The sequence below is a fragment of the Pteropus vampyrus genome, unplaced genomic scaffold (assembly GCF_000151845.1).
Source record: "Pteropus vampyrus isolate Shadow unplaced genomic scaffold, Pvam_2.0 Scaffold71, whole genome shotgun sequence".
Classification (NCBI taxonomy): Eukaryota; Metazoa; Chordata; class Mammalia; order Chiroptera; family Pteropodidae; genus Pteropus; species Pteropus vampyrus.
This window is the reverse complement of record NW_011888852.1, coordinates 4,330,359-4,345,360: the sequence shown is the minus strand read 5'-3', so window position 1 is coordinate 4,345,360 and position 15,002 is coordinate 4,330,359. Positions and strand designations below refer to the sequence as shown.

The 15,002-nt window shown below is 38.2% G+C and overlaps 1 protein-coding gene across 4 annotated transcripts in view; it reads left to right on the top strand.

Annotated features, from left to right (window-relative positions):
* Positions 1–15,002, top strand: part of LOC105293312 (spermatogenesis- and oogenesis-specific basic helix-loop-helix-containing protein 2-like) — a 106,741-nt gene that overhangs the window by 76,262 nt on the left and 15,477 nt on the right. For all 4 annotated transcript variants that reach the window (XM_023531593.1, XM_023531590.1, XM_023531591.1 and 1 more), the window contains 4 exons: positions 4,806–4,867; positions 4,947–5,051; positions 6,817–6,916; positions 8,616–8,726. In XM_023531593.1, coding sequence (XP_023387361.1) covers positions 4,806–4,867; positions 4,947–5,051; positions 6,817–6,916; positions 8,616–8,726 — 378 coding nt within the window. The remainder of the gene's footprint in view (positions 1–4,805; positions 4,868–4,946; positions 5,052–6,816; positions 6,917–8,615; positions 8,727–15,002) is intronic.

Sequence of the window (15,002 nt, the reverse complement as noted above, 5' to 3'; positions counted from 1 at the left end):
AGGGCATTTGATCCTCTTCTTTATTCACTTTGTTTATTCCATTTCATATACTTCTCATCTTAGATAATGTGTTCTCCATTTCTGACTGGTTCCCTTTTATAATTTCCATTTTTCTGTTTGTTTTTTTATTTTTAATCTCTTTATTGAAGTTCTCTACATTTCTGAAAAGTTCATTGAGCATCTTTATAACCTGTGTTTTGAACTCTGCATCTGTTAAATTACTTGACTCCATTATATCTGGATCTCTGTTCTGTTCTGTCATATGGTTTCTGCTTCTTTGTCTTCCCATTTTGGCTGTCTTTCTGTGTCTGTTTCTATGTAATAAGCAAAGCTCCTAAGTCTCCCAGTCTTATTAGCATGGATTTGTGATGTAGGTGTCAAGTGGGCTTCTGAGAGGGGTTCAACTGCAGGCCAAATTTAGCCCCAACCTGTACCCCTCTGAGGCCACCTGTTAAGATTCAGCAAGGAATCCACAGATGTTGTGCTTATAGTTGCCTCAAGAGGCCACACCAGAAACCGAGGCCAGCAGCCACTAGTGTGAGTCTAGTCACTGCCCAGCAAGGAGCACCTGACTCGCTGAGGATACACTGGATGTGGCTTGGGTGGGGGCTGGGTTGGGGGAGGTGAGGTTTCAGGGAATCCTCTGGGCTATGACATCTCAGCTATGGTGAGCTGACCTGGTGCAGTGGGATGGGGGAGGGTTCAACAGAGGAACGATGGATACTGCCGACACTTCTGTACCGAGCAAGTGTCCCCCTTGGCCCTCACTCTGACAGTGTCCCCCTGTAAGTCCCTGGTGCCCCCTGCGCACAGCCAGGTCGGCACTGGTGCTCAGAGTGAGCAGGTCCATCACCATGAAAATCCACTCGCAGACGTGGCCCCTTTAAGAGGCGTCTGCCGCTGCCGCAGCTTTCGTCACTCAGCTGCTTGGGACTGGGCAGCCCCGCGTCCTCGCCCCGTCTTACCTTTTGCTGTTGCAGGGTGCTTTCTTGGATTTCTCCCTAGTTGTATGGCTTGTTCATCCCAGGAGATTTTTTTTCCTTGCTGGTGCTCCTTGTTTCCAACACAACTTTGATTTGGTGGCCAGAGGGATGAACAGAGCCTCTATCATCTATGCCATTTTTTTTTTCACACTCTAAGCAGTTCTTCAAATTACAGATTTTTAAAACCCAAGAGAGTTCAGTTGAGAAGGTACTCGTAAGGTCTCAGAACCCACAATTAGCTTTCGGTATATGGAAGAAGTAGTCTTAGTTGGGGTGTTTCTTTTAAGAAACAATCATTTGTTAGAAAAAGCATTTCTTTTGGTGATCCTGGAAACTAGAAACTATTGATTTGTAGAATGTGAATGGGCAGCTCAGCTTACGACCAGATTGTTGGATTCTGGGAACTCGATTGATGGCTGGAGTTCTGTGCAGTGTTAGTTAGGGGTTCACTGGCGGGGGAAGTGTCTGGGTTGGTAACTGATTCTGTGCTAATGACAGAAATCCAGGAATTCCAACTGTCTGATGTAAAGCTTGAAATTTGAATGTCATCAGGGCATATAAATCCATAAATCCAAATCTAACCTATTTTTGTGTCAGTAAAATCAGTTTATAAAATTAAAAAATAGATACAAGATTATTTCTGAAAGCAAAGAACCTATTCTTTTAAATGACCTAATTCTAGAGTATTTAACTTATGATAATTTACTTTTTGTGAATCTGAAAAGCTTTTTTTATTTCAAAAGTTGAACTAAGCTGCCCAATAAGTTTATTCCAGTGGTCCCAGTTCTGCTCAGTACATTTTCCCCTCCCACCTCGCTTTTGTCATCCTGTTCTCCATACCTTCACTATACCTCACATTTTTCATCTCTTAAAATCTATTCAAAATGCTTACACTGCGGCAAGCGTCCCTGCTCCCACTGCGTTTCCACCACGCCCTTCCACGCCAATATACTAACGTGCCTCTCTCACCGCCCTGTCTGCTCGCCAAGTCCTCGCCTCCCTCCCGCCCGCCTGTGCCTGTGCTGACGGCTGTCCTTCTGCTTGAGATCCTCATCTCCTCACGGAAGCTACACCTGCTTTTCTTCTCTTTCAGCCCAAACTTGTCAGATTTCATAGAATAGAATGAAGTCTGAATAGACCTCAATTGGGTGAATTTTAGCAACATTCTAGTTATTTGAAGTCATTAACTTAGCAAATATTATGAGTTATTGTTTAAAGAAGGTTTTGGGGCATGTCTGCGTTGGTCCGTTGTCAGCTCATGCCCAGATAACTGCAGTTTGTTCTCGCAAATCCACCCTCTGCCATCCCGTCACAGAGCGGGTCTTTCTAACATGCGAATACAACCATGTTGCTCCCATTCTTAAAAGTTTCCCATTGCTCATCTCAGTTAAATACCAATCTTCGCTTTGACCTAAAAGGGCTACTATAATCAGACTTAGGCCCTGCCTACCTCTCTGGTCTCATCTCTGTGTCTGTCAATCACATGCTCTGTGCTAGAGTCACCTTAGACCTCTTTCGCTTTCTCAAACTGACTTGTTCTTTACACCCTAGGGCCTGTGCACCTGCTGTTCTCTTTGCCCAGAATGTACTTTGCTGTCTGCTTCCAGCCCTCCCCCAGCCCCTACCTTTCAGGTGGCTAACTCCTAGCCAGCCGTGGGGCATTTCTGTCTGGAAGCCTCCGTGAGGCTGCAGAGCTGGTTCGTGCCCAGGTCCATGCTCCCATTGGACCCTGCAGCTTTCCTTCACAGCACTGGGCATGGTTTTGCCCACCTACTTAATTAGGTACAGTAACTGGTTCAGTGTCTTTCCTCCCCAAGAAACTATTAAATCCACGAGAGCAATGACTATGTCTGTCTCTGCATATTCACAGTATCCCCCAGAGCCTAGCACAGAGTCTGGCACAGAGTAGGTTTTCAATACTGTATATGTGACTCAGATATATAATGTACTTATAATGTAATTTGGACTGTAGAATAATATCTATTTACCTTCACATGCGTATATAAGATAATCTAACAATATTATGCATTGGGGATTCTTCTGAGTCGTGTTTTAAGGAATAAACAATTACTGTATAAAACCACAAAGTCGTAAATGATGCGTTTCATATTTAAGAACAGTTTGTTTTTCTGAGGCAGTTTTAGCTATTCTCTTTAAAGCTGAGTTTACCGTAATATTCTCCTTGGAAAAAAATTTTTTTAGCCGACGTCAGTGCTAACTATTCTAGTGTTCATCAAATTATCAGAAATTCCAATTTACTGAACTCTTAAGTGTAGTTAATAATAATGCTATAATTTAAGTTTTATTTTGGAAGATTTCAAGCATATAAATAGTATAACGAACTTCTGTGTTCCCATATGCAGCTTTAATAGTCATCAACACATGGCCAATCTTGTTTCCTCTTCCCGTCTCCCACACCTCCTTTCCCACCCTCCACCCCACCCATTGGTGGATTATCTTAAAATAAATCTAAGACATCATTTTCTTTCATCCATAAATACTTTAATAAGTATCCTCTAAGATAAGGAGTCTTAAAAAAATTACCACCATACCAATATCACACCTAAAAATTAATAACAGTTTCTTAGTATTATCAAATATCTGATCAGTGTTGAAATTCCTCTTGTTTATCTTATGCTTTCTTTTTTAAACTGTGAGTTTGTACAAATCAGGATTCAATTTTTCCTTTATTTTTTTTTGTCTTGCTCTTTATTTACGTATGTCTTTAAAAGGATCATTTTTCTTATAGAATTTCTCACATTCTGGATTTTGCTCATTTGATCCTCATAATATTCTTTTAAAAATTATTTTCCTTAAATTTCTTATAAACTGGTGGTTAGATCAAGAATCTGGATAATATTTAGGCTCTTTTTTTTTAAAGCAAGAATGAAAGTGGTCCATTTTACATTCTAATGCCTGAGCAGTATCCTCAAAACTGTCAAGATCATAAAAAAAAAAAAAAATCATTGAAAGTACACAATCTAGAGGAGTCTAAGCAGATCTGATGACTAAATGTTATGTGGTATCCTGGATGAGATCCTCGGATAGGAAAGAAAAGTCCAATAAGTAAAAACTAAGGAAATCTGACAAAAGTATGGACTTAAATGAATAATAACGTATCAATGTTGGCTTGTCAATTGTGAGAAATATGTCATCCTAATATAAAATGTTAATACAGGAAATTGAGTTTGGAATATATGGGAACACTTTATTATTTTCATAGTTTTTCTGGAAATATATAAAATTATTCTAAAAGGTTTATTTTTACAAAGTCATCTGTTCTCTCACTCGCCCCTTCCCCAGCTGTAAAGAACCAGGCACTAGTTGTTGCCATAGATATGAATCATAAAAGGACTATTCTTATTAACAGTGAATTTCTGCTCAGAGAAGCCATGGGTTTGACTAAAGATTCAGGATTTGGATTTCCTTGCCCATTAAACTGAAATAGAGAAGCTTAAGCATCTCCTAAAAGCCAAGCATTAAACAGAGTAAATATTAGTTTTACCAAAGTATCTCTTTCCCCTGTATTTCTCAAAAATCTGTAATTGTACCATCCACCCTAGCTGTACACTTCAGAATTCTCTTTATATAATTATATGAAATAAAAATATAATACTTTTCCTTGTAAGTTAAAAGAAAAAGTGGTCCATCTTTTCTCACTGATTTGATATGCTACTTCTACTAAATTTCTATATTAATGCCATTTTAAATTCTAAAGAAATACAGAAAATCACCCTAGTTTAATTCCTAACAAGCTAAACTGTTGAATCTTAGTTTTTCGAATGATGATTTTGCTTCACTTTAACATTTTTTTCTCCTCAGATTTGGCAAGAAGAAAAATACACATTTACTGTTTGTTTTTATAATCCCTGAAATTTTTAAAGGTAAGTGCCCACTGGATATATTATTTGTTGTCTCTCTAAATAGAAACCATAGGTCAATATATAATACAGAGATTCTTAGGTTGTATTTCAGGGCACGGAGCTGATATTACTTTAACTGAACCACTGACAATGGAGAAACTGAGTATTGTGGTAAAATACTGGAAAACATATTTCTCAAATACTGGTGAGTAAAAACAAATTACCAAAGATTTGAAAAATTCTGATTAAAATACTAGGAAAACTATATTTATACCTTTTAAAGTTGTTTTTCCATTTTTGCCTTTTATTTGCTAAGGGTTAACTGTATACTGTGTACTGTAAAGCAGCGGTCCCCAACCTTCTTGGCACCAGGGACCAGTGCTCCTATAATTTAATGATCTGATCTAATGATCAGATCTAATGATCTGGTGATCTGAGGCAGAGCTGAGGCGGACCTGAGGCGATGGTGCCAGCGCTGGGGAGCAGCTGCAAATACAGACGAAGCTTTGCTTGTTTGCCCACCGCTCACCTCCTGCTGTGTAGCTTGGTTCTTAACAGGCCAGGGACCAGTACCAATCTACAGCCCAAGAATTGGGGACCCCTGCTGTAAGAACACATAATCCTTCTGAATCATAGTCTGAAGAAAACAAGTGTAATTGAAATAAAGAGAACCATGTTCTCTACCTGGGAAGAGAAAATTACGTCTTCCAGGAATTAAAATGTATTGTATGAGGACCAATACATTTGGCACAGGGGTTATTTTTTGATAGTGAACTTGTTACTCTGTTTTTGTAGCCTAGCTACTACCATTATTTCTCAGTCATCAAAATGGAACTAATTGTGCTGTGTCCTTGTATGATTATCTAAAAGCCAGGCCACTAACCTTGGATCCTGTCATACTTCTTGCTTGGCAAAACACGTGCATATAAGTTATCTTACTTCTTAATAGAGTAGTTATCCTTTCTGTTTCAGATTTTTAGATACAGATAATGTCAGCGCTTCAATTAGACTTCACATTTCTAACTCTTCACCTCTTTTGTATTGTTTTGCCAGCATCTATGCACTTAAGCCAATTAAATTAGCTTTAATTTGGCTTGTAAAAGGGCAGACTCCAATTTTTGAAATTAAGTTCTACTGGAATAATTGTTGGTCTGTGACTATGGTTTTTTTAGGTTTGGGATACTAGCTAGGAAATCTTTTACAATTAAGGTGGCATTTTTCTTAAAATGTGCCTGAAAGACTCTTTCAGGATTATCCTGTATAAACTCATACTTCAGATGAAACAGGATTCCGTACACCCCTCTTTTTTAATATTCAGGGAAGATTAGTGAGTCTGCTTTGTAACATTCCAGTGGCTCCCCGCCCCTGCAGTTTCAGAGTTCTTCCTGGAATGGCTCACCGTGGTGACCAAAGTTCCTTCTGTGACCTCTTCTTATTTGATTCTCGGTAGACCTAGAGCAGCTGCTCATCGCCACCTGTCCAGCCCCCTTCCGGTTGGTCATAACCATGTCTTCCAACTTCATCTTTGCTCCAAGGATGAGCAGCTGCAAAACAGCAACAATAATAACAACAACAAAAACACTGTGAGATGCCACATTTTGATAATACAGCTGCTTACTGAAGACTCATACAGATTTTCTCTCTCTGCCATTTGTATATAAATAAGAACTTAATAACTAAACTCAGTTGAATGTGTTTTAAGCAAACCAATCACTAAGTTTCCAAAATCCAGTTGAAAGAGGATGTCCTGGGGTAAATATTATGTGGTATTTTCATTTTGATTTCTAACCTGGGTGGTTTTATGCTTCACAGGCTGAGATCTAGAAATTGCTTTCTATTTTAAAAATACTGCTTTGTAAAATCTATTGAGTAAAGTGACAGCTGCTGTTGATTAGGGTGTGTATGTGTGATTAACTTAATTAGCACCAGTGATTTTAGAATTACAATGGTCCCCCTTTTAAAACTTTCAGTTAAGAATGAAAACTCTATGAAGCCTGAGCAATCTGGATTGCCCCTGCAGAGGTCCCACAGTGAACACCTGGGATATTTTTCTACTGATCTATTTGCCTGGTTAGTTTTTTTTTTTTTTCTCACTTTTTCAAAACACCAATTTTTATTGTGTACATTTCATTAAAAGATTTATAGAGAACTTATTGTTTGTGAAACGCTAACTCACGTGCTGGGAGTGATATAAAAGAAGAGGCTATTTTGTGGAAGACGGACACAACTTCTGTATTTCAGACTCCAGAGCTGGGACTGTGGGTACACGTTACAGAGTATGCAGCTCAATGCAAGGGAGCACTTTATTACAATCACAATTGTCCACGGGGAGTAGGGTGGATTGTAAGGTAGTAAGTTCCCTATTGCTGGACATGTTAGAGTCTGGATTATTACTAATCAAAGTTAAATAATAGCAGCAGTGTTCAAACTTTTTAAAAACAGTTTCAAATAAAAATTTTACATAAACCCCAACATTTAAACAGATAAGAGCAGCCTCAGGTGTGTTCTACCTACCACTAATCTCTCTGACGTCTTTTTTGAACTTAGTAACCTATCCCCGCCAATTATTGAAAATGACCCTTAAAAAGGTCTCGGGCTTTCTCTTTTCCCTTCCTTCTCCTTCTCTCCCCTCTCCTTCCCTCCCTCTCTCCTCTCTTTCTCTCATCTCAGCGATATTAGCACTGGCATTCAAACCTGCATTGGATAGGCAATTGAACTGGGCGGCAGACCCTTCTAATGAAATGCTAGCATTGTATGCTTATATTGATTCAGCTTTCATGAATTTCTTCCCTTCACTTTTAGCTGATTTTCAAGCAAGTTTAATACAGAGCACTGGGCTACAAACAATGGGCACAACTGCTGAGGACATGGGCAATATTGATGAGAGTTGTGAGTCAGTCACTTCTGGAATTTGTAGAATGTGACCATCCACTATTTGTAGAAATGTGACCATCTACTATTTTGAACAAAGAGACTTGGCAACCAGTAAATGTGGTTAAACCAAAGATGCACTCACTGAAGTAGTGCGGAGATATCAACAGCTTCTTAATCTTATTTAACATTTTAGCTTCAAAGGGCACTGTATTAAACCTTATCTGGGATGTAAGGTTGGGAAAGGTTTTGGATTGTGATTTTCTTATATTACTTACAACTGCTTTTTGAGCCCCACTCACATTGAATCTTTGTTTTTACTCAGAATACTAACACTGAAAATAAAAGAAAAACTTCAAATCAAGTTGTGTCCCTTGGGATAAAGGAGATAATATTAGTTTGTAAGTTTCATAGGGAAATTTTTAAAAAATCAAATCAATCGAAATGCCTGGAGAAGTTCTAGAAAAAAGTCCATTAATTGAAAATTTTTTATATGAAGGCCATCTGCCCTTTGCCGAGAAAGATGGAATTGTGTATCTTGGCCCTCTAATCTTTTATTCTTTTTTTTCCTGTAATGTACCTTTAGATAAATTATATAATTTGGGATAGCTGTAACCAGTGAGGTCAGATTATTTTGTGTTATTCCTAATTAGTATATTTTAGAATTTTGATCAGTCATTGAATTTATGATGCCCTTGATAATAAATTATTTTGAAATTTTGAAATAAATTATTCTGTACCAAATGAGTAAGGTAAAGTGCTTTGATATTTACTACACCTTAGTTTGAAGCAGGAGATTTAGAGAAGCTGCTATTGATTCGTGTATTAGTGCTTGTTGCTTAATGTTATCTGACAATTTTCTTCTTAAATGCATCGTGCGATTTTCTCTTGTTTCTAGCTCTGACTCTCTAAGAAATGACAGTGGGCTTGAATTAAGGGATCCGTTGTCTGATTTCGAAAAAAGCAAAAAGATTTCTCTTCTTCATTCAAGCAAGGAAAAGCTGAGAAGGTGAATTTTGATACAGCCCTTTTTAGCATTATTCCTTTGTAGAAAGAAATTACTTTAATGAATTTCATAATTTTTTGTAATACTGTTAAAAGTCTATGTGAAACTAGTAAATCTGGCAACTAAACACATGCCACTCATTAATTCATTTAGTCATTCAACAAATAGCTATGAGTGTGCCAGAACATAATTGGAGAACTGAGATAAAAAATAAAAAAAAATCCTCGCCTTCAAAGAAGTCTTAGTCTAGCGCTCAGACAGACTTTTAAATAAAGAACTGCTAAATAGAAAACTGTTTTAATACGTCATGATGGAGAGGAACACACAAAAAGCACACTCGGAAAGTTACCCAGGACAGAACGACGAGGCAGAGAGGGCTTTCTTGAGAAAGTGAGAGCTAGATTGAGCTTTAAACCAAAAGTTACTATTAATTTGGTTTAGAAGTCAGGGAGGGGTGGGGTGTTTTATGTGGCTGGCGTAGCAGGAACAGAGGCTGGCGGTATGAGAAGGTACAGTGAATTCATGGAACAGCAAATATTTTCGTATAGTTGGCTATAAGGGCACAAGTGGAAAGAGGCAAGAGGTGAGAAGTCATCGGTGAGGGCTGGGTATGTCACATTAAGAAGTTTAAAGTTAACCTGAACTGCTGGGGAGGTCAGCCAGGGGTTTAGCAAAGGAAGTGACAGGATAAGATTGGTGCCTTGGAATGGAGTGGATTGAATCTGAAGGCCAGAGGAGTCCATAATAAGAAATTATGAAATCCTGAACTATGGTGCTTGAAATGAGATGGCGAGGAGTAAGCCAACTGTAGATGTGTTAAGTAGGTAGAATCACTATGCGCATGGCTGAAGGAGTCGTCAAGTGTAACTTCCAAGTAAATGGTGGAGCCATCGACTGACTAGGAAGGACAGTGGAATGGGGGGCCAGTGGTGGTGGGGGTAATTTTGCTATTGTTGAGTTTGAATGCCTCCAGGTTTAAATGGAGCTAGCTGTCCATGAAGGAGTTGGCCCTGAGGTTCTAGAGAAAGATCTAGGCCACAAATATAGACTCTGAAGCCATCAAGATACAGATCTATTTGAAGCACAAATGTAGGATGGATTGGATGACTTTGAAAAGCAGATAGGGAAGAGACAAGTAGAGAAGAGAACCTCGGGGGAAATCTCAATATTTAAGGCACAGGCAGCTGAGAAGAGATCGGGGGGAAAAAGAATTGCTAGGAAGATAAGAAAAGCAAGAGGGAGCGGTGTGGAGACCTGGGGAGCAGAGAGTTTCCTAAAGGAGCGAGTGTTCAGGAGCATCACACAACTCAGAGCTCAAGTAAGGTAAGAACTGATAATTCACTATTTGTATTTGGTAAAACCTAAACATCATTGACCTTGGCAAAAATAATTTTGCTTGCGTGGTTAGGGAGGAGGCACCATTGCAGAAAGATGGAGAGTGAAAGGTGAGAGCATAGATGAAAGAGAAAATGAAGGTGCATGGTATGTAAAAGGTAAAATTTAGGGTAAAATGAGAAATTTTGATAAGGCTGAGCCAGATTCGAATATGTTTATATTTGTATTCCAAGAGAAAATTTCTGGAAGAGTAACAGAGGTCTCAAAGATACTCATGGTCTGGTTATCTGTGGCTGCATTAAAAAAAAAGAAACCAAAATCCATTGGCTCGATACGTGGTTTTATGGGTTAACAATGTGAGCAGGACTCAGCTAGGCAATTCCTCTGCCTACGTGACATTAACTGGGGTCACTTGTTAGTGTTCAGTTGGTGGATGGTCTAGTCAGGAGCGTCCAAGACGTGACCAGAGCCATGAAGCTTCTCTAGCAGAGTAGTCCCAGGGTTTGTCGCCTTTTTCTGGGGCAGCCCAGAAGTCCTAGAGTGTTTAAGAGACAGGAAGAGGAAGCTGTCAGTCTCTCAAGGCCTGGGACCAGAAACTGGACCAGCACCACTTCTGACAAATACTGTTGGTCAAAGCAGTCACAGAGTCTACCCAGATTCAAGGAGAGGGTGCATAGATTCCACCTCTCAGTGGGGGAATGTCAAAGAATTTTAATCCCCTACAGCTGACAAGGGTGTTAGTGATGGATTTAGCATCCCTGAGAAGTCAGAAGGCTATGGAACCAAGCAGAACCATTTCCTACTGAAAATGGAGGGAAGGAGCTAAAACTGAGTGTGGATAAAGACGCGTCTTTTGATGGAGGCCAGAGATGGGTAGAAAGTTGAGCAAGTTCTGCCAAATGGCTTTCATTATCTGCTGAAGATTAGTGGGAAGATGGTGGGGTTTGGGCTTGATAAACAGGCCGGTGGATGGCTTTGTCTAGTTCAAAAGGCCTTCACCCACGTGTCTGCTCCCTTGACCAAGTAAAGACTTAGGCCTTCTGTCCAGGGCTGTCCTACAGAGTTCGCCATTCTGCAGTGAAATGAGAAAAACACAGTGCAATGATTATTTTTAAAGCTGTATATTATATAATTTATATCCTAAGGTTGTGTTTTCCATGCTTTAATTGTTGTTAAAATTATGGTGATATTAGTAAATGATTACAAAATAATGTTATTGGGAGATGGTAACATTCATTATTTTTTATGTCTAGAGCTAACGGCAATTCTTGATTGGTCCTGCAAAATTCTGCATTGTTTTTATTTTTTAATTTCAATGGTTGATGAAAACTAACATCAGAGAACTACTCATCCAGTAGACTAAAACAATACTTTGGGGGGTGTCCACCCCTTTGACATTCAAGGGCTAGAAATCTTTGTTCCCCAAAAGAAAAGCTGTAACCAGGATCCCTCTGTTGCCCTTTAGAGGTTTGCTTAAAAGATGCCAGCAAGTAAACAACCATCCATAATTATTTGGTTTTGCCTTTTCTTCCTCTTAACCCTTCTGATTATGCCTGTGAATCTTCAGATAGAAACTTCTAGTCCATTCCCCTTCCTGCTCCTCTTCCCAGTCAGCTGCTTGACACATGGTTTTGTCTTTTTAGTTTCACTTTGTTTTGTTTTAAGCAGCATAGGGCAACGTGATGTTTGCTAGTGTTAAGGAAATAATGGTCCCAGCTAATGGTTTTGAATATTTGCGGTTGGGAATTTCTTTTTAAAACTTTTCTTAACATCTGTTTTCTTTATCAGAACAGATTAATAAAAATTAGCTACCCAATTCTAAGTCTTTGTGAAATCACTTTCATTATACATGTTTTAAAAACATGAAATGTATGTCTTCATCTTGGTAAGGTGTGTGCATTTCAAGTGATGCCATCATTTTGTTTGTGTGTCCATGAGTCCAAATAATGGTGGTTTAGTAATTTTCAGGATGTCAGCTCACTTGCAAAGAAGTGAACGTGAGCTTCACCACAGTTTCTCACAAGTGAAGGCTTTTCCTGGTCTCATCGAGCCTTAGAAAGTCAAGAAAGGTAGAACAGGAAGTTTTCAGAGGGTCTGACCTAGAGACCTCTCTCTCTCTGAGTTCCTGTTTGCTTGAGACACATTTGTAAAGAGCAGATACCCGAGGACTTAGTTTGGACCAAGACTTTTGGCTTCAGATCTCTGTCAGCCTCTTCAGTCACTGTTAACTGGAGAAGAATGAAACCAAATTGGTTCTTTTCCTGATTTGTGTGGATTGGGTCATAACCAAGATGGCTTCTGTGGTAAATGAGGAAGACAAAACACACTCTGACCTGTTGTTGCCTATTGCTGCTTCCATAGGCAAAGGGAAAAAAAAAGGCAGGGCCATGGGAGCCCCTGCCGCTGGTTAGCCTACTTCTCTGAACAGCGTTAACGTCCTTCCAGAAGTTTCGCTAAGTAGTTGCTCCTCGTTCCTTTCTTCTGTTTTGTTGTTTGTTTGTTTGTTTTTTAGTTTTTAAAAAATTGTGGCATAATTAACATACAATGAAATCTTAAGTGTATGGTTTTTCTTTAATTTCCTTTGGTTAAGTGTTCATTTTTTGGTCCACCTTCTTATTGGGTTTTTCTGTCTTTGTTTTTATATTTCTTATTGATTTTTAGAAGTTAATTATATATTCTTGATACTAACCCTTTGCCAAATATTTATAGTGCAAATATCTTCTCTCAGATCATGTGTCAATATATACATATTTTTAGCTAATACGTAAGACTCAAATGAAATTCTGCTTTCAAGAGGTCACTTTGAGTTATGCCCAAAAGGAGAAAATTCTACTCATGTATTTTCTCCACTGCCACTTAAGGATACGGGTCACATATTCCCCAGCCCTGTCCTAGCCTCATGTTCTTGCCCTTAATATTAGACAGGAAAGATAGAGAAGCAGCGAAGAAAGCTTCCATTATGGATCCATAATATTTACTAATACCTTTCATAGTCTCAGGAACATTAGAGAATTTAGGAAAAGAGTTACATTTAATAGATATCAGATTAAATTAGTGTTAGAGATAAGTTGCATGTGTTTGTGTGTAAGGTTTGATGGGTTTTGAAAAGATGGATTGTTATAAGAGAAGGGGTACATTATGCCACTCAGGGCGTCCCCACGTGGCCATGAGTTTGAAGTGCCAATCCTCTGGGGAGCTGTGAGTAACCAGCTGTGTGTGTGTGCATGTATGTGTGGTTTTTTAATTAAATATTTATTTTGAGACAATTGTTGATTCACGTGCCACCATTCACATGCTTTTTAGCAAAACTGGTTTTTTTAGTGGTTCTAGGGTTATAATATATACATCCTTAACTTATCATAGTTTACTTCAAATTGACATTATGACACTTAACAATAGTATTTCTACTTATTCTGTCCTATTTTTTGTTGTTATACATTTTACTTTTACATTTATCAACTTCACATTGTTATTATTTTTGCTTCAAATCATATTTCCATAAGATATTATTTCCCAAGAAAATAGTAAAATAAAGATGTTTTTAGATAAAAGACAACTTAGAATTTTTGACACTAGCAGATCTGCAGGGTAAGAAAGCTAAAGGAAATTCTTTAGGCTAAAGAGAATGAAAAATGGATACCCGGATCTCTGGGAAGGACTGAATAGCATCAGAAATGCTAAATATGTGAGCAAATATTAGAAAAGAAACATGTTTCCTCTTTATTTAAAATACTTCAGGTTATTTTTCATTAAGTATACTTAATATACAACATTCTTTTAGTTTCACATGTATAATGTAGTGATCAGACATTTATATATTTCACAATATGTTCACACTAAGTTTAATAATCATCTGTCACCATGCAAACTTATCATGATATTGTTCACCATATTCTCCTTCACCTTTTTTACTCATCCCCTACCCATCTGGCAACCATCAGTTCGATCACTCTGTGAGTCTGTTTTTGCTTTGTTTTATTTGTGCATTTGTTTCGTTTTCTTAGTTTCCACGTATAACTGAAACCATATGGTCTTTCTCAGTCTGACTTATTGCATTTAGCATCATACCCTCATGGTCCATCCATGTTGTCCCACATGGCAAGATTTTATTCTTTTTTATTGCTGAGTAATATTCCATTGTGTATATACATATCACATCTTCTTTGTACGTTCATCTATTGATGGACACCTAGATTGCATCCATATTTTGGCTATTGTAAATAATGCTGCAATGAACATAGGGGTTCATATATCTTTTCAAATTAGTGTTTTCATTTTCTTCAGAGAAATACCCAGGAGTAGAATTACTGGGTCATATAATAGATCTGTTTTTAGTTTTTTTGTGTGGAATTTCAATAGCGTTTTCCATAGTGGCTGCACAGCTTGCAGCCCAACCAACAGTGCACAGGGAGTCCTTTTTCTCTACATACTCACCAACACATGTTATTTGTTGACTTTTTGATGGTCCCCATCCTGACTGATGTGAGGTAGTGTCTCATTTTGGTTTTGATTTGCATTTCCCTGATGATTATTGATGTTGACCATCTTTTCACGTGTTGGCCACTTGTATGTCTCCTCATGTCTCTGCCCATATTTTGATCAAACTGTTTAGTTTTTCTTACTGACTTTTATGATCCCTTGTATATTTTAGATATCAACCCCTTTTTGGATATTCATTTGCAAATATATTCTTCCATTCGATTGTTTGTCTTTCTGTTTTATTGATGGTATCCTTCATCATGCAGAAGTTTGATGAAGCTCGTTTGCTTATTTTTGATTTTATTTTCCTTACTCAAGGGGACATATTCAAAAAGATATTACCAAGACCCATGTCAAATAGCTTCCTACCTATGTTTTCGTCTATAAGTTTTATGGTTTCATATCTTACATTTAAGTCTTTAATGCATAAAATGCTTCAGATTATTATAAGTAAAAATTATAGCA